Source organism: Lynx canadensis, chromosome B3 (genome assembly GCF_007474595.2).
Source record: "Lynx canadensis isolate LIC74 chromosome B3, mLynCan4.pri.v2, whole genome shotgun sequence".
NCBI classification, from domain to species: Eukaryota; Metazoa; Chordata; class Mammalia; order Carnivora; family Felidae; genus Lynx; species Lynx canadensis.
In genome coordinates, this window is record NC_044308.2 from 102,629,578 (window position 1) to 102,657,023 (window position 27,446).

The 27,446-nt window shown below is 39.8% G+C and overlaps 1 protein-coding gene and 1 pseudogene across 1 annotated transcript; one reads left to right on the forward strand and one right to left on the reverse strand.

The window, feature by feature from the left end:
* Window positions 1-1,104: 1,104 nt before the first annotated feature.
* TBPL2 (TATA-box binding protein like 2) lies at window positions 1,105-27,418 on the reverse strand. Its single transcript, XM_030320224.1, has 7 exons — window positions 27,116-27,418; window positions 23,750-24,210; window positions 22,813-22,900; window positions 20,080-20,171; window positions 13,706-13,873; window positions 9,067-9,161; window positions 1,105-1,181 (listed from the first exon to the last, which is right to left on the reverse strand). The coding sequence occupies exons 1-7, from the start codon at window positions 27,416-27,418 to the stop codon at window positions 1,105-1,107; spliced, it is 1,284 nt and encodes a 427-aa protein (XP_030176084.1).
* LOC115517236 lies at window positions 24,537-24,967 on the forward strand (annotated as a pseudogene).
* Window positions 27,419-27,446: the final 28 nt, after the last annotated feature.

Consider the following 27,446-nt stretch of genomic DNA (forward strand, 5'->3'; position numbering starts at 1 on the left):
CCATGCTCTGAAAATTTGAACTAGGTAGAATTTAACCTAATTCGATTACTCCAGACTATTTTCTGTGTAGATAAATAGGGTGGCTCGGAGGATGAAGTCAGAATAATTAGTGTTTGAAAATGCCTCCAAACTACAAAAGGGAAAAAAAGGAAAGTGTGTTTATAGGTCAATTTACCTAGACAAGTGATTCTCCAGGATTATTTTGGTAGGCTGTCAACTGATGACTCCCTTGAATTCCCTAGCTGGGACTTCTCTCTCAAGCTCCACACCTAAAGATTCACAACTCCCTAGGAGGCATAAAGTGATGTACAGTGGCCACCACAAACTCAGTATGTCAGGAACTGAACGCTTGCTCCTCACAAATCTGTTTACTCATCTTGGTGAAAGACACAATCCCTGAGCACTTGGGAACAAGAGTCTTGAGTCATGTTAGCCTCATCCCCCACTGATAACCTGCACATCTCCATCAAATTCTGAGGATTCCACAATCTCTTTAGGTCTTGAATCTGAACCCTTTGCTCCATTCTTTTAGTTTTATCTGGTCCATTGTAATACAAGGACACAGAATGATAAACACATACGAAAAAGAAGTCCCTAAACTGTTTTCAAAATAGAGCTTACACTAAACCTGAATGGTTCCTGAAAGTTTATTTTTAAACAAGAGGAATAATTTCCTCTATCATTTCAAGCACAAAGATATTTTAAAAGGAAAAAAATAGACACATTAGTTTCTATCCTGCTATGTGATGTTGCAGTTATGATCTAGTCTATGCAGTTATCTGAAATTTCTATATATCGCTATATATTTGCGGGGAACATGTTAATATACTACATCTCTAGCAGAACATTACATTTTGATGATTAAACATGATTATCATCCTAGCAAGGCCATAAATCTCTCAAATTCTGAAAAGTTTACTTGTTCAATTTTCAAAGTAATATGGGTGTCATTTTGAAAAAGTAGTTTCTTTAGTTTTTAGGCATGAATACTCATATAGAATCATCCTTTAACAAATAAAGTCAAAATGTGCGTGTTTGTGTGCTGGGCTTATGCACATTCTCAAACCAATATATTATGAGATGCTGAATGGTTGAATGACGTACTCAGGCTTTTTTAAAACCCTTTAGAATAGGATAGATGTTTTCAAATGCTTCATAGATCTCAGAACGTTCTTTGGCACCTATAAAGAAATCCAAGTTTATATAATATTTAATATAAAAATACCAAAATTGTTTTAAGAATAAAATTTCATCTGTCACCTCCAATTACCTTTAATATGAAGATATCTCTTTAGGTTTACCTGAGAAGTGACATTTTGGTAAATACAAAAGAATTTGGTGAGGACAGCCACATTCCCATGAACACATACCCTAGAGCAGAGCTTTCTAGTACTTTGCTGTGTGGGTATATCAGTTCATCTTTAGTCTCACAGAGTATGAAATATGGAATGTTATCTCTCAGCATGCCATGAACATGACCAGAGAACATGACTTTTGTCAGCACCTGTGGGCACTCAGCTGCCAGCACAAGGGACTTCCTTGGATCCCCTCATGTCTAGTTGACACCTTGATTCCCTAATATTGCCTAGCAGAGTGAGACAAACTGCAGCAAAAATTTTACATTTCATTGTATAAGGAGAGATTATTAGAAGAGGAAAACTGTGCCACTGTCACTCCTTAGAGTCTGAAGTTTCAAGGATCTTTCATTGTAACTGTCCTAGGGATTAAAATGGATAAAAACATGAATTAGACAAGGTCCCTACCCTTGAGAGATAGCAGTCAGGCCCTGCTCATCTATCTCTCACCACCACTCACTGCCACCAACTGCTTCCACCTTCAAAGCTATGCAGGCACATTGTATTAAGGGTTCTAGACTGGTAGTACTTAGGTTCATATGGAGCTCTCAGCTAATTGGGAAACTATTATCTGCTATCATTGGCAAGAAGCAAGTTAATTCTCTTATTAGCATGAAGAGAACTTATTAGCATGAAGAGTCTTACACTGATAAAGACTCTTCCTGGAGAATGTAAAATGATTCAGCCACTGTAGAAAACAGTTTGGCAGTTCCTCAAAAATGTTAAGAATGACCAGATGACCCAGCAATTCTACTCCTGGGTATTTGTCCCCAAACTGAAAACAGATACTCCAACAACATGCATGCACACACGGATTCCTTGCAGCATTATTCCCAATAGCCAAAAAGTGAAAACCCAAGTGTCCATCAATAGATGAATGGATAAACATGTTGTAATATACACATACAATGGAATATTTTTTTAATGTTTATTTTTGAGAGAGAGACAGAGACAGAGCATGAGTGGGAGAGGACAGAGAGAACAGGAGACACAGAATCTGAAGCAGGCTCCAGGCTCTGACCTGTCGGCACAGAGCCCGATGCAGGGCTTAAACCCACAGACTGTGAGATCGTGACCTGAGCCGAAGTGGGACACTCAACCAACGGAGCCACCCAGGTGCCCCCAACAATGGATTATTTAGCCACAAAAAGGAATGAGGTTGTGATATATTCTGCAGTGTGGATGAACCTCAAAAACATTATGCCAGGGGTGCCTCGGTGGCTCAGTTGGTTAAGTGTCTGACTCTTGGTTTCGGCTCATGCCATGGTCTCAGTTTGTGAGACTGAGCACGGTGTCAGGCTTTGCACTGACAGCTTGGAGCCTGCTTGGGATTCTCTCGCTTTCCCTCTTTCTTCTCCCTCTAGCCTTTGTCCCCCGCCTCTCTTGGGGGGTGGGGGGGTAGGGAGGAACAAACATTATGCTAAGTGAAAGAAGCCAGGCACAAAGGGTAACATACTGTATGATTCCATTTATACGAAATATCCAGAGTAGGTAATTCCACAGAGGTTGCCAAGGGCTAAGGGGAGGGAGGAATGGAGAGCAAACTGCTTAAGGATATGGGATTTTATTTTGGAGTAATGGAAATGTTTTGGCACTCGATACAGGTGGGGTTGCACAAATTATGACTATACTAAATGTCACTGAATTATTCACTTTAAAATGGTTAAGTTTATATTATGTGAATTTCAACTCAAAATTTTAAAAAATGTTAAAGAATCAAAGATGAAGTCCTTATAAGCTTAAAAAAAAATTTTTTTTTGAGAGACAAGGACAAAAAGTTACTTATTCCAAGGAGTTTACTGCATGTGAGTCTCCATCCTCAAAGACGTGGGGTGGGGAGAAGGAAGGGGAGGACGGGAAACTACTGACATGGGTAACGGAAACTCTGTACCTTTGGGGCAGGAAAAATCCCTTAAGCCTCAGATTTTTGTTACAGCACTAAAATTTTCATTTCTAAAGTGGTTGTTTTGTAGAAACCAAACAGTGAGTTTGGGGAAACATTTATTAAAAAAAAAAAATTCTGCCTCTGATTTGATGGACTTTTTCCCCCTTTTAGGTACATTTGAATGTGAAAGCTTTAATAGGAGACAGTAAAGTATAGTAGATACAGCAAACACCCACTCACCCACCCATTCAACCTCCATCCCCACCCACCAAAATCAAGGTTCTTTTTATATTTGAGAAATGGAGGATCTAGGTCCGACATTCAAGATAACTATGTACTTCAGTTTTTCATAACACTTAAAAATCATACCTATGGGAATGCAAGCTGGTGCAACCACTCTGGAAAACAGTATGGAGGTTCCTCAAAAAACTAAAAGTAGAACTACCCTAGGGCCCAGCAATTGCACTACTAGGTATTTATCCAAGGGATACAGGTATGCTGTTTCGAAAGGACACATGCACCCCAATATTTATAGCAGCCCTATCAACAATAGCCAAAGTATGGAAAGAGCCCAAATGTCCATTGATGGATGAATGGATAAAGAAAGTGTGGTGTGTGTGTGTATATATATATATATATATATATATATATATATATATATATATACAATAGAGTATTACTCGGCAATCAAAAAGAATGAAATCTTGCCATTTGCAACTACGTGGATGGAACTGGAGGGTATTATGCTAAGTGAAATTAGTCAGAGAAAGACAAAAGTCATATGACTTCATTCATATGAGGACTTTAAGAGACAAAACAGATGAACATAAGGGAAGAGAAACAAACATAATATAAAAACAGGGATGGTGACAAAACAGAAGAGACTCATAAATATGGAGAACAAACAGGGTTACTGGAGGGGTTGTGGGAGGGGGGATGGGCTAAATGGATAAGGGGCACTAAGGAATCTACTCCTGAAATCATTGTTGCACTATATGCTAACTAATTGGGATGTAAATTAAAAAAAAAAAAAATCATACCTAAGAGGATTTTCAAGCCCCAGCAAGTTTAGCATTCTGGCATCCCCTGAAGAGCAAAACACACCCGTTGCCCAGGAGGGAACAGACATTGACAGTGATCATTATTTTATATGATAGAATAACATCAGTAGACACAAAAGAGCTTTGTGGAAATTAGCTAATACAATTTCTTTCATTTCCTATGTGGAAAATGAGGCCCAAGAAGCTGAAGTTCCCCCGAATCATGAATAACAGCTATGGGTGAAGACCTCACGTATCCAGTGTCCCATCTAAAAGTCACCAAATAAACTTTGCCAGCAGTTGTAACTGGGTATTTCAATGAGGTGATTTGGTCAATCTAGTCAAATATTTCCTCACTGAAATATTGGTATCACAACTTTATGGGAACCCAGATTGGTCCTCTAGTCCTATTAATCTATTATCAGACATCCCAATTTAAAACACCAGGCTCCAATTAGGTGACTGGCCTCTCAGTCTTTTCCTGCAGGAGAAAATGACCACCACTTTTGGGGATAAACACCGTTCCTGACCAGGGTGATGGAGGAGGAAATTCTGTGGCTGGCATAATGAAGAAAGGACTGGCATTGAAATCAAACTATATGAGCCCAAATACCAGCTTTACCATTAACTAGATTTGAAATCACAGGCAAATTGTTTAACCTCGGAGTTTCCATTTCCTTACCTGTAAAATAAGGACAATAGCCTTCTCAGAGGGCAGCTGTAAGCATGACATGAGTGAATGTTGTAAGAAGTCCTCTGCAAACCATATCATTTTATAAAATCTAAGCTATTTTTACGGTCCTAGGAGAATGTGCTTCAGGGTTAGGGACACTGGGATGGCTGGCTTGTCCAAGTACACATAGTTTATCATCTGGTTCTGTAAGAGCCAGTGGCACATAATTTGTCTGTCACCTTTCCCCAGGGCTGATTCCGGCCATGGGTGAGGTGGTGGGGGGAGGGTATTATATTTGCTTTCCCGTCCAGTATGTGTAGCTGGTAGTCACCCGAACTTTATGAAATATCTACCATCTGTAATAAGGTTTAAAAGTTCATTCCTACCCCTTGGCCAGCCCAAATATCAATTTCCAATACTACTTAGATTTTCCAATTCTATTCCTACATCAGGGAAAGTCTTACAATTTGTTAAAAATATCATTCAACCCTTCAAAGTACACATTTTACAGTACATACTAACTTGCTATTGTTGGGGGATTCCTGGTAACCACTGACAGGGATCTTGTTATCTCTCTGGCCTACTCACTAATAAGTCTTGCCATTTGTATGTTGCCCTCTGACCTCCTCATTTCCAAGAATTGCTTGATTGAGAGTGACCCTACGTAACAAAAACCCAGCTTCTTAAGAAGTCCATTATGCTAGAGGGAAAGAGATACATGTGAGGCATTTTAGACCATAGACTAAAGCCTCTTTAGACTTCATATTCCTATCATCAGGGCAAGGCATCACGGCAAAATTCTAATCTTTCAATGCTAGGGGAAAAAATAAGACTGGGCTTTCACCAAGGGAATAACAGCTAACATTTATACCACATTTACCATACACCAGGCACTGCTTTTCTGCCTCCTCGCATTTAGCAGGTATTTTCTATGGCCACCTGCCTTTACATATGTGGAAATCAAGGTGGAGAACTTAAACTCACCCAAGGTCATACAGCCAATACATGGTAAAGCCTGGGTTTGAATTAGACCATTGGTTTCCAGAGCCCAGCCTCTTAGCCACCAGACCTGCTGCCTCTCACCACTAAAAGTATTTCTCTTTCCTTCATCTGACAAGAAGGAAAAGGGAGAAGGTGCCTCCGAAACCCACACAGGTGTTTGCACAGACATCCAAAGAGCTGAGGGACAAAGTGAGTACCTGAAGGTGGTGGGCCCTTCAGTTAATACATCTCATCCTCCCCGCTCCTCTTCACAAAAGTGATGATCTACATCTTGCAAGAATGGAGAAATTTAGCTTTGTTTGTTCTACATGCTGAATGCGTAACAAATTTTAAGGGAAGTGTATTGCATGGTCTTCAGTATAACGTGTGGACAATTCTTTATTTGTGTGATTTGAAACTTGTAGCAAATGTGTACATGCAAGTTTTGTTTGTTTTAATTGGGGTAAGTAGGAAAGCTGGTTTTAATTTTTTTTTAATTTTTTTTAACGTTTATTTATTTTTAAGACAGAGAGAGACAGAGCATGAACGGGGGAGGGGCAGAGAGAGAGGGAGACACAGAATCGGAAGCAGGCTCCAGGCTCTGAGCCATCAGCCCAGAGCCTGACGCGGGGCTCGAACTCATGGACTGCGAGATCGTGATCTGAGCTGAAGTCGGACACTTAACCGACTGAGCCACCCAGGCGCCCCAAGCTGGTTTTAATGAAAGATATTTAAAGAGATTTGTTTTTGTGTACTCCTAATAAAGATTTAGCCTATTATAGTACTTGTCAATTGGCACTGTTAATAAGACTGATTAATAATTATATAAGCATGTACATGAAAGTATCTTCCAAAGGTCTTGAAAAGTTTGTCCCCTCTATATGTAGGGCATATGTAGGGCATATATAGTATGGCATATGTTTGCTCCAGTATTTATACTATTCAATTTACTTGGCAGACTTTCCCCCTTTCCTTCAGGATATACAGAAGTAAACTTTAAGTCAGTCACTAGGAGGTCTTCATTATTCTAGACTCTAAATTGGCAGCATCTGAGAAATTATAGCTTTGCTGTATTCAAAACGTTCTTGAATTCCAAACAGGCTTTCCTCACTTTGAAGACACATTAGTTGTTACAGTAAAACAAACTATAAAACTTTACTGAGAGTTCTAAAAGAAGACTTAAGAACAGAAATTCCATGTTTTGGGATGCTGAGTGATGACTTTATCATTTTTCCCCAAATTAATTCAGGTGATACAAAAATCTCAAATTTTTTAGATGGGACAAGATTTTGTAAAATTCTAAAGCTTATTTGGAAGACTAAATATTCAAGAGGAGCTAAGAAGCAAACTGAGAGGGGAAATTGACCCTAGCAGAAATAAAGACCACTAAAATTAAGGCACACGTATACCACAATAGTAATATATACAATAGGATTATCACAGAATTCTGGAGCAAAGGCAAGACTAGAGAACAGACCCATATATAAAGGTCAAATGGAATGATCACAAATTAAGAATAAGTAGAGTAATATGCAGTGGTAAGATGGCTGGCTGGCTATGTGAGGGTGGGCCCTAATCACTTTGGCCCCTGCTATATAAATTTGGCATTCGTCTTGGTACAGAAAAGTAAAATATGTAAAAAGTAAGACAAAATTAGACAAGAATAGCAAACGTCAGTAGAATGGTATGGAAAGAATCTCAACCATTTACCTCAAGAGTTTGAAAAACCCTTGTTTATGTAAAAATAAGTCAACTGGAAAAAGCCATAAGTATAAAACAAAGAGTAATTACTTTTAGTATTATGGCAAACTCATACAAAACCTTAGGGAAAAAATAATAAAACACTAGACAAAAAAGATTAAGTCATGTACACAATGTCTACAAAAGACAAAATGCTATTTCTTGACTATCTTAGAAAAGTCATCAATTTCTGTTTCTGATTGCCAATGTAGTTAAAGCAATGAGGTCATTTTCACTTATAAAGTAAAAGTTTTTTTATGCCATTTTTGTTTTGAATACTACTGAGGGTTGATACTTAAATCATTGCTGTTAAGAACATAGAATATGGGAGAACTATATTGTGTATCCCTTTAAAAAACAATTTGATAATTTGTATTCAGAACCTTAAGAGTAGTCATATCCTTAAACAAAAGTTCCATTTCTGAGCATCCACACTAACAATATAATTCTCCACACATAAAAATAGCCAAAGTCTGTGCCATTATAAGCAGCAAACAAAGAAAGAACATTTAAATGCTTGGCAATGGAAAATAAGTTTGATATGATTAAGTGTGAGAACAGAAGTAGGAAACAGGCTGTTGGCCAAATCTAGTCCTGTTTTTGTATAGCGTGTGAGCTAAAAATGGTTTTAAATTCAATGGCCTAAATGATTGGGGGCAAAAAAAAAAAAATCAAATGAAGAAAAATATTACATGACACATGTAAATTATATGAATTATATTAAATTCACATTTCAGAGCCCTTTCCTTTAGGTAATGCCTATAGCTACTTTCATACTATAATGGCAGAGTTCAGTTGTTGCAACAGAGACCCTATGGGCCACAAAGCTTAAAATATTTAGTATTTGGCCCTTTACAGAAAAAGGTTTGATGACCCCTCTGTTAGAACATTTGTAGCCAAGGAACACCTGGGTGGCTCAGTTGGTTAAGCCACTGACTTCAGCTCAGGCCATGATCTTGCGGTTCACGAGTTCAATCCCTGCATTGGGCTCTGTGCTGACAGCTCAGAGCCTGGAATCTGCTTCAGATTCTGTGTCTCCCTCTGTCTTTGCCCCTCCCCTGTTCACACCCTGTCATTCTCTCTCTCTCAAAACTAAACATTAAAAAAAAAAAAAAGAATACTGTTCAACTCTTAAAAGTATTCTAAGAGGATGTTAAGGATGTTAAGATAAATATACATATAAAAAGAAAATAAAAACATGAAAAAAATATCATTTTGGATATTGAGACCAATGGGTGATGTTATAATCATTTCTACTTTTCATTTTTTTCCTCCAGGTGTTCTACAATAGCAAGGCTTTATAATGGTGAACAAAGCTATTTAAGAGGAAAAGCAAAGCATACACACAGCTACTGAATTTTAGGAAAGTCAGAAAATAATCTTAGAACTCACCTGTCAACACAACTTTTCCAGATACAAAGATAAGCAACACAATTCGTGGTTTTACCATTCTATAAATAAGGCCAGGAAAAAGTTCAGGTTCATAACTGTTAAGATATAAAAGGGAAAAGTTAAAAATAGTACTATTCAACCACTTTCCCATAATATTCAAGACCCAGAATATTGAAGCTATTTTACCAAGAACTTTTGGCCTTTTTTTTTTTAATGTTTGTATTTATTTTTGAGACAGAGACAGAGTATAAGCAGGGGAGGGGCAGAGATAGAGGGAGACACAGAATCTGAAGCAGGCTCCAGGCTCTGAGCTGTCAGCACAGAGCCCGATGCAGGGCTTGAACTCACGGACTGTGAGATCATGACCTGAGCTGAGGTTGGACGCCCAACAGACTGAGCCACCCAGCCCAGTCTTAATAGAAGTACTCTGGAGTGCTGTAGGCAATTTCTTACGGTAGAGTCAAGAGCAAAACTCATCTTTGGTCCTAAGATTTTTTTCAAAGTGCAGATCATCCTAAGCTATTAGAAATTAAGATAACTTAGGGCATCAAATTTAATGTATTAAGATCTTCTTGGTTAAATGTTTTCCATCTTTCCAAAAAAAAAAAAAAACCTGTCAATAAAAATACATAAACGTGTTTTCTAAGTTTTCCAAGTTTCTCAATAAGCACATTTTATATGCATTTATAAACTGCTAAAGCTAACAATTTTAGCAGATAGAACCTAAAAAATTTTCTAGACCACTATCACTTGTCTCTGGAAAGGTGCTGTAAAGAAAACTAAACTGTCCCAAGTGTTAAAAATTTAGGATTTGTGGGGCACCTGGCTGGCTGGGTTGGAAGGGCATGGGACTCTTGATCTCAGGGTCGTGAGTACAAACCCCACGTTGGGTGCAGAGATTACTTTAAAAAAAAAAAAAAGAAAAAAACTTTAAAAACTTTAGGATTTGTTCCTATAAATGGTAACTCAGTTGTATTTACTACCAAATGTAGAAGGATGATAGGGCTAAGAACTGCTTATCCAGGCTCCGGCAGAGAGAAGTAGAGACTCCTAGAAAAGTCTTGAAGAGACTTCAAAAAAGAAGTCAAAAGTTAAGAGGAGGCTGAGGAAATAAAAGCAACAACTAATGAAGAACAGATATAAGAAAAAGAAGAAATTTGACAAATGAAACACAATACACATAAATCTTTGCATTTAAAGGGTAAATCCAGACCACAGAGAAAAACTCCATTCCATTCTGCAATGAGTAAGACTCCTACAACAGCAGATGTGAAGTCTCTTATTGGTACTAGAAAGATGCACTGCAGTGGTGAGACTACTTGCTGAAGTGTGTGGAGGCTACTATGGGTGGACTTGTCTTCCTAGGACATCACTCTTCGTGCAGAGAGCCTGTTAAGACTTTATTCACTTACCACTTCTCAACACTGGGGAGACAACGATACTGGCGGGAACCCTGGAAAACTTGTATGGGAGCTATGAAGTTCTAGCCAAGAAAGTGAAAGCTAGGGGCACAGAAGAAATGTTCCCATTTCCCCTTCCAACAGAATCTTAGCATTCTAGAAAGGAAACAAGAAAACCAAAGTCTTCAGTATATAAATGACGGCAAACTTCAATTGGCTTTCAGAACCATAGTTTTAAGATACCAGCATAACGAACTTCCAGTAAGATATCTACTTCATTTTATTTATTCTCTGCCTCATTTCAAAGGAAGGTTAAGGCCAGGGGAAAAGAAAAGAGACTTGGTTAGAGACAGAATTTTATAAGGATAAAGAATAACTAACACTTGCCAATCTCTTAGCCAACCCAACTTCAACTCATCATTCAAGTGTTGGCTTCAGTGTTACCTCCCGTAAGAACTTTGACCTCCACATTCCCCCCACCTTGTGAAATATCCTGCTTAATGGTACCATAGCACTCCAAGGGGTGTTCACCCTCATAGTTACCATATTAACTTTAGCTTCTCTGTCTTCCCTTTAAGACAGTGAGCTCCATGAGGGCAAGGGACCATGGCTGTAATGACTGTCATGATCACCATAGCATATGCTACATGGTAGCCTCCTAGCTATTAGTCACTTAGTATTTGTTATCACGATATCTTTGATTTAGAAAGTAAAGGAAGGGAGAACAATGTTTAGAGAAAACTGGAAACAACTATGGCATAGAAATGTTGACAGAGGAGGTGCCCAGTAACTAGGGGATACTTAAGGTATCAGATGCTGATACACAAATTTGTAGATCCAGGAGAATGAAAAGAACTTGAGGTTTTAACATGGGCAAACTTAACCTAATAATTACAACTGGTATATGCCATGGTTCCCTGACAGGGTTGCAGACAATTAAAGAAAGGTCTCATTTTAAAGATACAAACCTGTTGAAAAAGAAGTGTTTTCATGCCTCAATGCCCTCAGTCCACACATTGGAGCTATAATCCATATCCTAAGGGTGGAGCCCAAGTGGCAAACTTTTGGAGGAGACAAGGATAAGACTAGAAATAGATAGTAGTGGGAATATAATGCAGGCTGTATGGCTACGTTAAAAAAAAAAAAAAAAAGATGGATGAGATCCTAAAACTGCTTTGGAAGGAAGACAGAACAAGTAATGGACCCACTCCAAGTGGCTGAAATCAGTGCATAGGATGAGTTCTCATCTTCCCCTAGTGGCAATTTTATCTTTCGGAAAGCACAAGTAGTGACAAGGGGTACTCCTACCCTAGACTTAAATCTGACCTACAAAGACGACAATGTTGGTGGAAAAGAAATAAAGTGAAATTTGGGAGAAATTGTACACGTCATTTTATTTCAACGTTTTTGTTTTTGTTTTTAAATTTATTTTTGGGACAGAGAGAGACAGAGCATGAACAGGGGAGGGGCAGAGAGAGAGGGAGACACAGAATCGGAAACAGGCTCCAGGCTCTGAGCCATCAGCCCAGAGCCTGACGCGGGGCTCGAACTCACGGACCGCGAGATCGTGACCTGGCTGAAGTCGGACGCTTAACCGACTGTGCCACCCAGGCGCCCCAATGTACACATCATTTTAGAGGCCTAAATGGCCAGAAAGCAGAGTGGTAAGTCTAATACAGACATAGAATCCAGGCAGAGATCTTTCATCAGAAAAAGTTGGTTGAGAGACAAACCAGAGGCCCATGGTTGAGAATCTGGAAGAAAAGATGCCTCATGTGTTAAGAGATCCTTAAAAACAAAGCTTTGCTATTAATCTACAACCCTTCCCAAGATTGAAGAATGAGAAAGGTACCTAAAAAGGCAGCGTTTCCTGCATGGGGTGCTTCACAGTTGAACTCAATGGTAACATCATAGGTATCCAATAAGCATATGTTGAAAAAAATTAATGCAGAGGGGAAAAGAAAATACAGTCAAGGGGAAATAAACATAGCCTGAGGAATATCCTAAAAGCTAAATCTCAGAATGAACTGAGATTTTTGAAAAACTAGGAAAAAACAAAGCAATTTTTAACGGCTGTTCAGACCATGTCTGAAAAAGAAAGCTAACAAATGTCAGAGACAGCACAGCTATAGGATCCCTATTCACTCTGTAAATGGGAATGATCACTCGCAGGTGAAGCATCTGTGATTCTAAGCAGCTCACAGGGCCTTGGCCAGGTATATATGCCCCAGGGCAGGGGGCTTTTTGGTGCTGACCAGTCAGCCTCCATCACTGCTGAGGGCCTGAACAGGCTGGGAGAAGCACCAATGCAACTGAGGAAAGCAGACCTGGTACATTTGCTGTTGAGCTGGGAAGTTACATTTGAAGAAGCAGGCTAGAGATACTCCCAGGACTCCACTAACGAACAAATTGTAGGGTGGGAGCCATAGCTACACACGTGTAAAACCCCCTCAAACTCAATAGGACAAAAACTAGGTAGGACTGCCTTCATAGAATGTGCTAGGCCATTCTTTTTCCATCTTCTCTCTGACCCTTTCTCCCCTGCCAGTCATCAGCCCCTTCCATCCTGCCTACCCATCTCATACTGCTTCTTTCCCGGCCATTGCCACCACCCCTGCCAAGCTGGGTGTGCCTGTTTCAGAAATCTGCACACTAGGGAGTCTCAAGCCTCTGGCAAGAAGTTCTGACATCACCTGTGAGCCTGTTGGAACTGCAGATTCAGGCAAAAATCAATGATGATGCAGCCTAGGCAGGAAAGTGCTTTTTTTTTTTTTTTTTTAATGTTTTTATTTGAGAGAGACAGAGACAGAGCATGAACAGGTGAGGGTCAGAGAGAGAGAGAGAGGGAGACACAAAATCCGAAACAGGCTCCGGGCTCCAAGCCGTCAGCACAGAGCCCGATGCGGGGCTTGAACCCACGGACCGCAAGATCATGACCTGGGCTGAAGTCAGACGCTCAACCGACTGAGCCACCCAGGCGCCCCCAGGAAAGTGCTTTAATAAGCAGTCCAGGTGATTACTATGCAATTTAATTTTGAGACCCACTATTTCAGAAGATTGAACACATACAGTAACCAGTAAAGACTCAAGCACAGCATCTTAATCCTTTTACCTACAGTCTTAAAAAAAACAACAAAAAAAGCACAACACTTTCTCTGAAAGATACACTATGTAAGCAGCCTGCCTGTAATACAACTTCAATACCTCGGGAAACTCAGAAAGTTTTATAACCGTCATACCTACTGAACTGCTGATGGGTTAACACCAAACCTTCCAGCCTGATGGGAAATCTCACATCACAGCTTCCAACCATGTTCTGTATTTTAAAATCGAGGAATCTGGCCGGGAACCCAAGCTTCTGCACCACACGAGCATATTTCCTCGCAGCAAGTCGAGACTGCTCTTCACTGGGGAGGGGCAAATGTATTTAAAGAGGTCTTAATCACTATGTCCCCTCTACTGCTTGGGCTGTGTTCACACACTTCTCTGATTGTATCTTTAGCATCTGTACCATGTTGGTCTTTCAATGTATACTACACACATATAGATGCTGAAGACAAGGACCAACCTCCCCTACTTTTGTCCCTAGCACCCAGTAAAAACCAAATCAGAAACACATTTCCGTCTTCATTTGTCATCTTACACATATAGGGTATTTCTCTCTTTTTTTAAATTATTTTTTTAATCTTTATTTATTTTTGAGAGAGAGAGAGAGACAGAGCATGAGCAGGGGAGGAGCACAGACAGAGGGAGACACAGAATCTGAAGCAGGCTCCAGGCTCTGAGCGGTGAACACAGAGCCCAACACAGGGCTCAAACCCAGGGACTTCGAGATCATGACCTGAACTGAAGTGGGACACTTAGCCAATTGAGCCACCCAGGTGCCCCTATTTTTCTCTTCTAATTGTTTTAAATGCTAGAAGATAAAATTAACTATTCCACTGGTTTCAGAATGTGTCCTCAGACCTGTAGCAGAATCAGCACCTGAGAACTTGTTAGAAATGCAAAGCCCCAGGTCCCAGCCTCAAGCACTCTGGGGGTTGAGGCCCAGCAGTCTGTTTTTTAACAAGCCCTCCAGATTCTAATGCTCAGTCAAGTTTGAGAACCATCCATCTGGTCTAAAAGTTTGTGTCACGTAGATGGGAACAACAGCAACAAAAATTCAGACGTGTATACAAAAAGAAAAAAAAAATCAACATGAAGTAAGAGGTACGCCAATTGGGTAGCAAAGACAAGATATCAGGACCAGGTTCTTTATGGGACAAATTATATATAATTTTTTTTTTTTTAAAGCACAAAAATACCTCAAAACCTAACAAATTTTGCTCAGGCTTTCTCACAGAATTATCACTCAACTCACACCCCATATGAGAAAGGAAGAAATTTATTCCACTTTGTGGCCATATTCTTCTAAGTGTTTGTCCTGCTCCAACCTGAAATCCAGGTCAGAAAATGTCAAGTCTTGAGAAGTGAGGCTTTATTTTTCATTACGTGCTTTTCATTGGCCATTGGCAAAACAAAACAAGGAGTCTCAGCAGGGGTTGCCAAACAGAATGGAAACCTGGTGGGTGAACCATGTGAACTCCACCCTCATCTTTATGTTGAAAATCAGAAGCACCTGGAAGAGCCAGATTGAACATTTGGACCAAAGGAAGCACTCCATTCTCTTTCCTATCTAGAGCCTTCACAACACTGCCCCTCTTAAGTGTATTAATTACATCACATATTTCACTTCACATTTCTTCTCCTCACCCACTTCTAACTCCTGAGATGTCCCTGCCAAGGCCATGTCTCCAAGTTAGCAAGGAAATAAATACAGTCTCAATTTCGAAAACATACATTTGCCTAACTGGCTATATTGCTGATGTTTCCCATAGTGCTGATGTTTATAAGGTCAAAATTTAAGAGTTTGGGGAACCCTGTAGTTTTGTTGGAAATCAGCTGTCAATGGGACATAGAAATTCCCAAACAACTTACGGTTAAAGTCTACATACATGTTCTTATACAAACATTAGAAAATAGAGTAAGAACCAGTGGTGGTGACACTGATTAAATTGTCAGTGATAACCACTGATTAAATTTGACGTTTGTGTACTTTCCCTGTGCAAACACAGGTAACCTTCACTAGCAAACTCCAATTATTACAACTAAAGAGAAGAGGTTTGGATAAATTTTTGGAGATAATTCTGATAGCTCTTAGACTAACCAAAATTTCACAAATCTCTGTTCAAGACTCAAGAACCAAATAGATTTGGGGAAGAAGTATCTCATTATCTGAACTCACTATCTGAATTTTCACCATTAGATTTTGGCAACCAAATAAATTCAGATAGGGAAAGATACTCATGAAAGTGTGTGTAATATAAGCATACTTTAAAGTGAAAGTTGGATAATAAACTTACAATTTAGTTTCCTGTTCCCCTACAGCGTAACACAATGTGACATCCTTCCAACTCAAAATGTGTATGTTTTAATAGCTAAATACAATTTAATGATCTAATCAAAGATCTATTATCAGGTATTTGTCCCCCCCCCCCATTTTAAACAATGCTGAAATGAACATCCTTGCAGATACCTTGCAGAGTCGTCCAATAAGGACCTAAAAAGGGGAGATTTATGGGGATGCCTGGCTGGCTCAGTTGGTTAAGTGTCCAACTTTGGCTCAGGTCATGAATTCACAATTCATAGGTTTGAGCCCTGTGTCGGGCTCTGTGCTGACAGCTCAGAGCCTGGAGACTGCTGCAGATTCCGAGTCTCCCTCCTGCTCTGTTCCTCCCCCACTCACACTCTCTCTCCCAAAAATAAATAAAGATTAAAAAAAATTTTTTTTAATGGGAGACTTCTAGGTCCAAGAATACATGGATCAACAGAGGAGACAGCGCAGAAATTTACCCAGATATATATAAAGAACATGTAAAAACAGGTAGGGGAAAATATGGATTAAGAATAGATTTGTCACATAGATACAAAAATCCTCAACAAAATATTAGCATACCATATATAACAGTGCATTAATCAGATCATGCATGATGATCAAATGGGATTAATTCTGGGGATGTAAGAAGCATTCAATATTCACAAATCAATCAATGTGACACATGACATCAACAAAATGAAGGATAAAAATCATATGATCATCTCAACAGATGCTGAAAAAACCAGTGACGAAATTCAACATCCATTTTTGATAAAAAACACTCTCAACGAAGTGGGTTTAGGGGACCATACCTCAACCTAATAAAGGCCATATATGAAAAACCCACAGCTAACATCATACTCAGTGGTGAAAAACTGAGAGCTTTCCCACGAAGATCAGGAACAAGCCAAGGATGTCCATTCTTACCACTTTAATTCAACATAATACTGAAAGTCCTAAACAAAGCAATCAGACAAGAAATAAGAGGTATTCATACTAGTAAAGAAGCCAAACTGTCATCATGTGCAGATGACATGATACTATATATAATATCCACCAAACAACTACTAGAAGTAATCAATGAATTCAGTAAAATAGCAGGATACAAAATTAACACCAAGAAATCGGTAGTGTATCTATACACTAATAAAAAAAAGTAGAAGGAGAAATTAAGAAAACAACTCCACTTAAAACTGCACCAAAAAGAATAAAATACCTAGGAATAAACTTAGCCAAAGAGGTGAAAGACCTGTACTCTGAAAACTATAAACACTGATGAAAGAAACTGAAGATGACACAAACAAATGGATAAAAATTCCATGCTCGTTGATTGGAAGAATATTGTTAAAATGTCCCTGTTACCCGAAGCAATTTATAGATTCAATGCAATCCCTATCAGAATACCAACCACATTTTTCACAAAACTAGAATACTATTGAAATTTGTATGGAACCACAAAAGACCCCAAATGGCCAAAGCAATCTTGAGAAAAAAAAAAACAAAGCTAGAGGTATCACAATTTCAGATTTGAAGATAAACTACAAATATGTAGTAATCAAAACACAAAAACAGGCACAAAAAACAGACATTTAGATCAATGGACAAAGAGCCCAGAAATAAACCCACAAATATATGGCCAATTAATCTATGACAGAGGAGTCAAGAGTATACAACAGGGAAAATAAAGTTTCTTCAATAAATAATGCTGGGAAAACTGGATAGCTACATGAAAGAAAAAAAAAGAAAAGAAAAAGAAACTGGACCACTTTTTAACACCCTACACAAAAATAAACTCAAATTGATTAAAGATCTAAATTCAAGACCTGAAACCATAAAAAATACAGAAGAGAACACAGGCAGTAATTTCTCTGACATCAGCCATAGCAGCATTTTTCTAGATCGGTCTCCTAAAGGGAAACAAAAGCAAAAAGAAACCATTGGGACTACAAAGTAAAAACTTTTGCACAGGGGCGCCTGGGTAGCTCAGTCGGTTGGGCATCCGACTTTGGCTCTGGTCATGATCTCACGGTTCATGAGTTTGAGCCCCACATCGGGCTCTGTGCCGATAGTTCAGAGCCCGGAGCCTGCTTCGTATTCTGTGTCTCCCTCTCTCTCTGCCCCTCCCCTGCTCATGGTCTGTCTCTCTCTGTCTCTCAATAATAAATAAATGTTTAAAAAAATTTTTAAAAACTTTTGCACAATAAGGAAACCATCAACAAACCAAAAAGCAGTCTACTGAATAAAAGAAGATATTTGCAAATGATATATCTCATAAGGGGTTAATATCCAAAATATATAAAGAACTTCTACAACTCAACACCAAAAAAATATATAAAAAATCTGTTTAAAAAATGGGCAGAGGACCTGAACAGACATTTTCCCAAAGACGACACACAGATGACCAATTGACACATGAAAAGATACTCAACATCACCCATCATCAGGGAACTAACACAGCAAAGCCACAATGAAACATCACCTTAGACCTGTTGGAATGGCTAAAATTAAAAAGACAAGAAATAACAAGTGTTGGTGAGGATGTGGAGGAAAAAGAACCCTTGTGCACTGTTGGTGAGAATGTAAACTGGGGCAGCCACTGTGGAAAACAGTATAGAGGGTCCTCAAAAAATTAAAAATAGAAATTCCATATGATCCAATGATTCCACTATTGAGTATTTACCCAAAGAAAACAAAAACACTAATTTGAAAAGATAAATGTACCCCCATGTTTACTGCAGTAGTATTTACAATAGTCAAGATATGGAAGCAACCGAAGTGTCCATTGATAGAGAGATAAGGAAGATGTGGTATACAAATCAATAGATTATGCAACTATAACAAAGGATGAGATCATGCCATTTGAGAGATCATGGATGGTCCTAGAGGGTATTATGCTAAGTGAAATAAATACCATATAAAAAAGACAAATACCATGTGATTTCATTTATGTGTGGAATCTTAAAAAAATTAATAAAAATCAGAGGCAGACCTAGAAACACAGAGCACAAACCAATGGTTGCCCGAGGGGAGGGGGTTTGAGGGATGGGAAAAATGAGTGAAGGGAAGTGGGAGACACAGCCTCCCCAGTTATGGAATGAATAAGTCAGAGGAATTAAAGGCACAGTATAAGGAATATAATCAATGGCCTTGTAACAGCGTTGTATGGGAACAGATGGTAACATGGTATGGTGAACATAGCATTAGGTATAAACTTGCTGAATCACCTGAAACTAATGTAACACTGTGTCAACTGTACTAATTTATATATTATATATATATATATATAGTATATATAATATAAACATATATAAATATATATTTAATAACAATTATAATAAAATTTAATATAAATAACATAAAAAACACAAATATAAAAAATATTAACATCCAGTGTTGTTTGGAGAAAATGAATACTTGATGAATCTCTAGAGTGAGGAGAAATTCGTACAACCTTTCAGGCGGACAATTTACTACTCATCTTCTAACACTTAGAGGGAAAAGCAGCTCCTACCACAGTTTTATGCTGAAAGGATCTATATCAGTACAGGGCTGCCTCTGCAGGAGATTTAAGAAAAAAAACAAGCCTTTTAAGAGTTGCCTTCTGAGCTAATGCTCAAGCTAATGGTCAAGAAGTGCCTAATTTACCTCCTTTAAAAAGTTCTATCCATTTATCTGCAATGAGGAAAATATACAATAACTACTTCCCCAGGCTTATAACAGGCTTTGTCACCACTATAGTTTTTTTAATTTTTTAAAAACATTTATTTATTATTGAGAGACAGAGAGACCCAGAGCATGAGCAGGGGACGGGTAGAGAGAGGGGGAGACACAGAATCCAAAGCAGGCTCCAGGCTGAGCTGTCAGCACAGAGCCTGACGCGGGGCTCGAACTCACAAACTGTGAGGTCATGACCTGAGCTGAAGTCGGTTGCCCAACCAACTGACCCACCCAGGCACCCCACTATAGTTTTTAAATGCACCTTAAGAACAAGTTCTAGCAGCCTAGCTAAGTCCCCTCAGTTTTAACAGGGGAACCGCAAAATGACACCTAAGTCAGTCTTACGTGGCATTTCATGAACTTAAAACTCTTTAGCAAAGTATTTTGTTCCTACTATGTGTTTTAGAACATGAATACTATCCTTCCTTGTTTTACATACGGAATTATTTGTTTGATAACAGTGAAGGTGGTTCCGCATACCTTTTGGCTCCCGTGCAGACCATTTTCCCAGAGCTAAATATGAGGGCTGTGGTCCTGGGCTCTCGGATCCTCATTATGACAGCAGCAAACCTCTATACACAAAAGTCAAAAGAACAATTAGCTTCTGCCAGGATGTAACACTATTCCAATTGAAAAGCTGAGCTGGACATGAAATCGGTCTTGAATAAATTGATTTTGGATGGGAAAGGGAAAAAATGTCTGGGTCTCTATTCTCCCCGCGCTAATGCTAACAAAAACAATCATGATTCTAAAATGTACTCAGAAAAAACAGGTAAGAATAATAACAATAGAGCTAAAATTTGAATGCCTGTTATATTTCAAGCCCAATGCTAAGAGGTTTAAAAGTTTTGTCACCTTTATCCTCATGCTAGATCTCAACTGAGTCCATGATTATCACCATTTAGTGCACAGGGAAACTAAGTGGTTATTCAGCTTCCAGCATTACACAGGGAATGGTAAGGTTGAGATTTAAAACCATGACTAATTGGATGCTGTTTTTTTACCTTGAAATACTTCCTTTTTCTTTCAAAGAATATTTGGGGAGGGGGGAGAAGTATGAGGTATGTTACAGGCTTGCCAAGACTCTATAATGTACTAGTAGCCACTATATATATATATAACTATATATATATAACTATATATATAGCTATATATATATAACTATATATAACTATATATATATATAGCTATATATACAACTATATATATATAGCTATATATATATAACTATATATACATATATATTTGTCAAGTTCTTGCCTACCATAGTAGTTCTCGAAGTGCGGTTCCCCCACATGAGCAGCATGGGCAAGCCCTTCAGGTGGTACTGATGCAAGGGAGGGCTGCCACACTGACATGTCACCAAAGACCTGCTTCTCCTTCTGGTCCTACACACGCACTCCCTTCTCCTGCTCTCATCTTCCCCCATTAAGCCGGGAAGGAAACTGGGGTGGGTAGTATGCAAGACTGCAGGTCCCCTGGGTCAGAGCTCCTCCACAGAACCAAGGTGGGACTAGAAATTTCAGATTTGAAGTGTTGACAGAGAGTGAAAGAACCCCGAGTCAGCACCGCACAGAGCCGATTGAATCTTGTGAATGTTTTCCAACATTTAAGGTGATGCCCTCACCTTAAGGTGAGCTATCTTAAGATAGCTCAAGTGCCAAGCCAGAATTTCTCTGGCTATCAAGTCCAAGTTTGGATAGATCCTATACACAGAAATAAAATGAGGGAGCACTGAGCATGATGGGCAATAAAATATGCTTAAATATGCTGACTTAATAGTGTGGTCAATCATGGATGCAGCTGTACGAATCCTAGCTTAGCATTGTGTTTCTGTGCTCATCATAGCCGCCTACATGAAAGGGGAAAAGGAAATATCTGGGTAGTATTGAAGTACATTTAAACTCAGATGTCAGCAAGAACACTACCAAAACAGTAAAAACAACTTAATCCATACATAGCTGATGCTCACAAGGTCCACTGGGTTCCTCTGTAGGAACTCTGCACGGCCTTCTTCATCTAACGCCATAAATCCTCCACCACCCAGGATGGTGAACTTCTCCCCAGTAGGCACCAGATCTTACACTGTACTCATAAGTACAGAGGCCAGCAAATTACTAAATGTTGACTGAATGAATAAACCTACTTCTTAGGTTGATAGGCCATTAAAAATTGGATGCCTCTCCTTGGCAGGACACAACAAAGAGTAGACTTTATTAAACTTTGAGGGAAAAGAAATCCCTGACTCTTACTCGAGTAAGTAGAAGCTTGAACTCCACACTTTAAACAATTCAGCTTTCTCAAACAAGAGAAATTGTAATAGGAAAAGTATGTGTCAGGTAGGTGGAACAACATTTAGAAAAAACTATTTCCAGAAATATGATGGCATTTTAAGAAAGTTAGCATCCGGGGCGCCTGGGTGGCGCAGTCGGTTAAGCGTCCGACTTCAGCCAGGTCACGATCTCGCGGTCCGTGAGTTCGAGCCCCGCGTCAGGCTCTGGGCTCATGGCTCAGAGCCTGGAGCCTGTTTCCGATTCTGTGTCTCCCTCTCTCTCTGCCCCTCCCCCGTTCATGCTCTGTCTCTCTCTGTCCCAAAAATAAATAAACGCTGAAAAAAAAATTAAAAAAAAAAAATTAAGAAAGTTAGCATCCTTGTAGGCTCAAAGTGGTCATACTGAAAAATCTGTTTGAATGACAAGGGAAAAATCTTAACTTTTAGGAACCGCTCAACCACTGCTTTATTCAGCACAGGGAATGAGGTTATTTTTTATAACTTCAAAACAGACAATGAGGCAATTAATCCCTTGAGTTGTTAACAGTTCTGCACTAACAATTTTTTCCTGTTTTAAAAACAATAACAAAACGGGGCTCCTGGGTGGCTCAGTAGGTTAAGTGTCCGACTTCGGTTCAGGTCATGATCTCACAGTTCATGGGTTCGAGTCCCGTGTCGGGCTCTGTGCAGACAGCTCAGAGCCTGGAGCCTGCTTTGGATTCTGTGTCTCCCTCTCTCTCTGCCCCTCCCCCGTTCGCGCTGTCTCTCAAAAATAAATAAATGTAATTGAAAAAAAAATTTTTAATAAAAAAAACAACACCAAAGGAATGAGTCAATAACATGATCATATGAAGTAAATCTAGTATATGTACTGCCAAAGCAAGCACTAAAGTAAATCTAAATAGAAGCTAATTGTTGAATGAAATACCGAGAAATCTTACCTTTGGGTTATACTCTGCATTTTTTGCATGTAAAGCTATTTTCTTCAGATCCAATTTACAGGCCAGGTTTACAGTGGAAACTATATTCCTGAAGAAAGAAGTCAACTTAGAAAATTATATCAGACACAAGAAGTAAAAAAAATTAAAATGTATTAACTTCATCTTATAAGTATCTATTAGCAACTTCCTAGAATTATTCTCAATGTGAAATACATTGTATCATGAAGAACTCTAGTAAAATGTAAAAATTCCAAAGTGAAGTACTAAAATAGTTTTTTCTGTAATGTCGTGAGTAGCTGAATAAAAGCAAGTTTTAAATCTTTTTCAAAACCATGTCTCAAAATAGCAAGCGTAATCCTAAATCAATTTGCAAGTTGAATCCAATTTTACATCTTTATATTCTTTGTGTTTATCCTACCCCAAACACAATTCTCAGCAATTACAGTGCTCTAGTATAAACAATATAATCCTTAAGAATGTATATACTAACTCTTAACCCTCTCTTAGCAGATCAAGAATTGGTACTTCATTTAACAGATAACCAAACTGTCTAAAGACACAATCCATTAAAAACTGATAAAAGAATAATTAATAGGGCACTTGGGTGGCTCAGTCGGTTGAGTGCCCGACTTTGGCTCAGGTCATGATCTCACGGTTTATGAGTTCGAACCCCGCGTGGGGCTCTGTGCTGACAGCTCAGCCTCCTTCAGATTCTGTGTCTCCCTTTTTCTCTGCCCCTCCCCTGCTCACACTCTGTCTGTCTCTCTCTCAAAAATAAATTTAAAAAATATTTTAAAAAAGAATAATTAAATCTAAAATTCTCTTCCCCACACTATTATTCTGAAATTAGTTGTCCTCACATTCAAGAACATAAACGGTATACCCAGGAGCTCACCCATTAAAAACACACACACATATACACACACAAACAACTTACTGTAGTTGAGGCACAATTCCAGAACATTCTGAAACAGGGGTCACTGGTGTCATGGGAGTTATGGACATCAGAGGCGTGGAGTTTGGTTTCTCAGGAGAGGGCTGGACTGAGTCAGCATCACCAGGGTATGCTTGTGAATGGGACTTTGACAAAGTGCTGTCACTGATTAACCCCAGACCCATGTCCTGTTCTCTGGGTAATGACAACCTACTTTGCTGACTTTGAGTTTTACAATTTTCTTCGATGTCCTGCTTGCTTCTAATAACACTCTGGTCTTTACTTTCTTGGGTAAGTTCATCTGGTAGGAAGCTAAGATCCACAGATGAGAAATGGCCAGATGCTCCTTTGACTTCTTGAAGATGTGAATTAAACACAGTCTCTGAACTGGATGTATTAGGTATGTACCCATCATCAGGTACAACTGGGCTGAGCAGCGGTGACCCAGGTGGAGCGAGATCATCCTAGGCCATTTCCAAAACAAAATGCAAGAAACAGAATAGCATGTCACACCAAAAGGATACCACTACAGCTAGCAGGCAGCATGTTCAAGATGCAAAGCAATCCAAGATAGCTTCTAGTCATTTCAAGCCTCCTTCCGTAAGGTATCACTAAGTTATATTACAGGGTTATAGCACACTTAACAGAAACAGGAAAGTAGATCTTAAAATGCAGAGACAGCATTTTTCATAAAATATTTTTCCTACATTAGATCCGTAGGAAGTTACCACTGTAATTTTATAATAAAGGACACAGCAATCATACTCTAAATTGTGTGTACTCTGAGTCCTCTTTCTGTGCCTCCATAATGGTGTGCATGAATGTCCTAGCCTAAGCTCTCAAGAGCATGAACAATGTTGAAAAGAGAGGCAAACACCAGGTCCTTATTAGGCCATGTTCCAAAGTCCTCAACCAGTTCGTAACTATGATGATGAAGTATGGTTACATCGGCGAATTTGAAATCATTGATGATCCCAGAGCTGGGAAAATTGTTGTGAACCTCATAGGCAGGTTAAACAAGCGTGGAGTGATCAGCCCCAGATTTGACAACTCCAAGATCTAGAAAAATAGCAGAATGACCTCCTCCCATCCCACCAGCTTGTAGAAAAGAGCTTGGTTTCACTATACTGACAACCTCAGCTGGCATCATGGACCATGAAGAAGACAGACGAAAACACACAGGAGGGAAAGTCCTGGGATTCTTTTTCTAGAGATGTAATATATACGTGCAAATAAAATGCCTCAATGGACAAAATAATTTTTAAAACTTGTATGTACTTTGAATAGATTTACTGTATGCCATAAGTTGATTATAAACTTTAGTTAATTTAGGTATTTTTTAGAGTTTTAAATTCCTATTTCAAAGAGAAAAGTGAACAAAGTTTAAGATGGAGTAGTGAGTGCTAATCAATACTCCACTGAAGACCTAAGGTTATTCCTTCTAGTCAAAGGAGAGATGAGTAAATGTTCTAGTTTCATGAATTTACAATAGGAAAACAGTTATTGAAATTTAAATGACAAGAATAGTTTAAATCAATGTATTGTATTTCCAGCCCAGGGAAGGCTGTTCAACCTCTATTAATATCAACTGAGGGAATGAGGTGTGCAACTGAAGGAAACAGCTAATGTAAAATTCATGGGCTTTTTTATGGAAAAGAATCGATTACCTTGATACATACATTGCCACCTGCTTCGCCCAAGTTGCAGACCTACATTCTAGACTTTGAGCACTGCTTGCAGGATAACCTCATCTGTTAGAAGATCAGACTTCTAACAACTGAACACTCATGAACGTCTCAGATTGGATCTTCTTGGTGACAAAGCTACCTCGAGCTAACAAACTGGTTAGATCCTACTGAATTGTTCTGTTACTCTAAGTCCAGCAGATGGCAGGGGTGGCTAATTGTTCAAAGAAAACACTTGTTTAGAAGAATGCAGTCATTCTCTTGAAATAAGATTTTGCACTATGTTTCATTTTGAATTATGTAATTCTCCCCATTTACCCTCACCCACAGGTGGCCTTTAAGAAAAGTGAGGTGGGGACAATGGCCTGGATTCCTCCCCATTGTTTTATTGGCCTCTCCTTTACTAGCTGGAAAGGATCTATCTCATCAGCCAGTTTACACCAAAGCACTACTGTCTGCAACACTCTGGGGTCTCCCTCCCCTCCTTCTTCCCTCAAGGCATTTTAGCTGGGAGGAAGCTCTCACCCAGGCAACCCAGCTTCCTGAGGCAATGCCAACAGGATATCCAAGGAGGATGTTTTATGGCAATGGAAGCTTGACAGCCTCCTTTCAAGTTTACCCTAGGAACACACTTTAGAGGATGTACTTACAGCATATTCACGGCATCTTCGGCCTTGCATCAGAAGAAATGTTTTGTTACACTGTCTTTGCAGAACCATCAACTCATCTTTCCAGCATGGGCTTTCATTTGCTTTGTGAAACGCTGAGGCTTCACTACTTCTACCTTAGTGCTAATTATCTTCTTTTTAAAAATCCCCCTGCCCCTGAAAGTTGCCCTTTTGCCTTTCTTTTTGAAGATTCCTTCTCTCTTTTCTACAATAAAAAAAAATTAGGGGCGCCTGGGTGGCTCAGTCGGTTAAGCAACCAACTTCGGCTCAGGTCATGATCTCACGGCTCTTGAGTTCAAGCCCCGAGTCGGGCTCTGTGCTGACAGCTCAGAGCCTGGAGCCTGCTTCGGATTCTGTGTCTCCCTCTCTCTCTCTGCCCCTCCCCCACTCATGCTCTGTCTCAGAAATAAATAAACATTTTTTTAAAATTTAAAAACCTAGATGCCTTCCATAAAAAAAAACCAAAAACTTAACTTCGAACTGAAAGAAGCCACAGGTGTTTCCAATTCAAGTTTGGCCACCCTTGTCTGTCCCCCACCCCCCACTCCGAGGACGGCCAACTCCACCCTAGCCACCTCGAGGCTGTTTTTTGAGGCCTGTTCTTAGCATCCAAGGCTGCTACCCCCTTGAAAGTGTACTATCAACGCTTCCCGCGTACGTTTGTCCTAGCAAAGCAGAGACAGTTTGGGACCAGAGGTCGCTACTGGAGACACAGAAGCAAGCTCTCCTCGTCTGCGTCTTTATAACCGTGATGGGGCCATCGAACCATGGCTCCGGAGTCACACTATGCCAGGTTCCACTTCTGGTTGGCAACCGTGGCAAGTTATTCCCCCTCTGGAAGCTTCTATTTTTCAACATAAAGAGGAGGACAATCAAGCCCACCTCTTACGGTCGCTAGGAGTTCTTCATTAAGCCTTCATTAAGGCAAAACCCTCTGGGCTGGGGACTGGGCGCTCAGCAACCGGGCGGGGACACGCTTTGTCCTCTGGGACAGTGGCGGCAGCTTCCGGGCTCACCTGGGCGGCGCACTGGTCCAGGTAGAGCTCCAGGTACGTCCGCTCCTCCTCCATGGGTGGAGGCCCCACCGTTAGGAGAGCTGAGAGGCGGGAAGGGGGAAGCGCCCAGGCGAGTTGAGCTGCAGCTGAGCCCGACTGAGCGCGCGTGGCGCACGGGCCATTTATCAGCCCCGCGGGCGCAAATGGCGAGGCGGGGCCGAGCTGGGGGTCGGCACGTGAAGGGGCTGGGCAGGGGCCCCTCAGGTCCCTCCCCTGGGCCTCCGCCTCCACCCGGTCCAAGGCGCTGCAGACCGTGGGAGCCATGTGAAGAGCCAGGGAGGGCACCCGAACT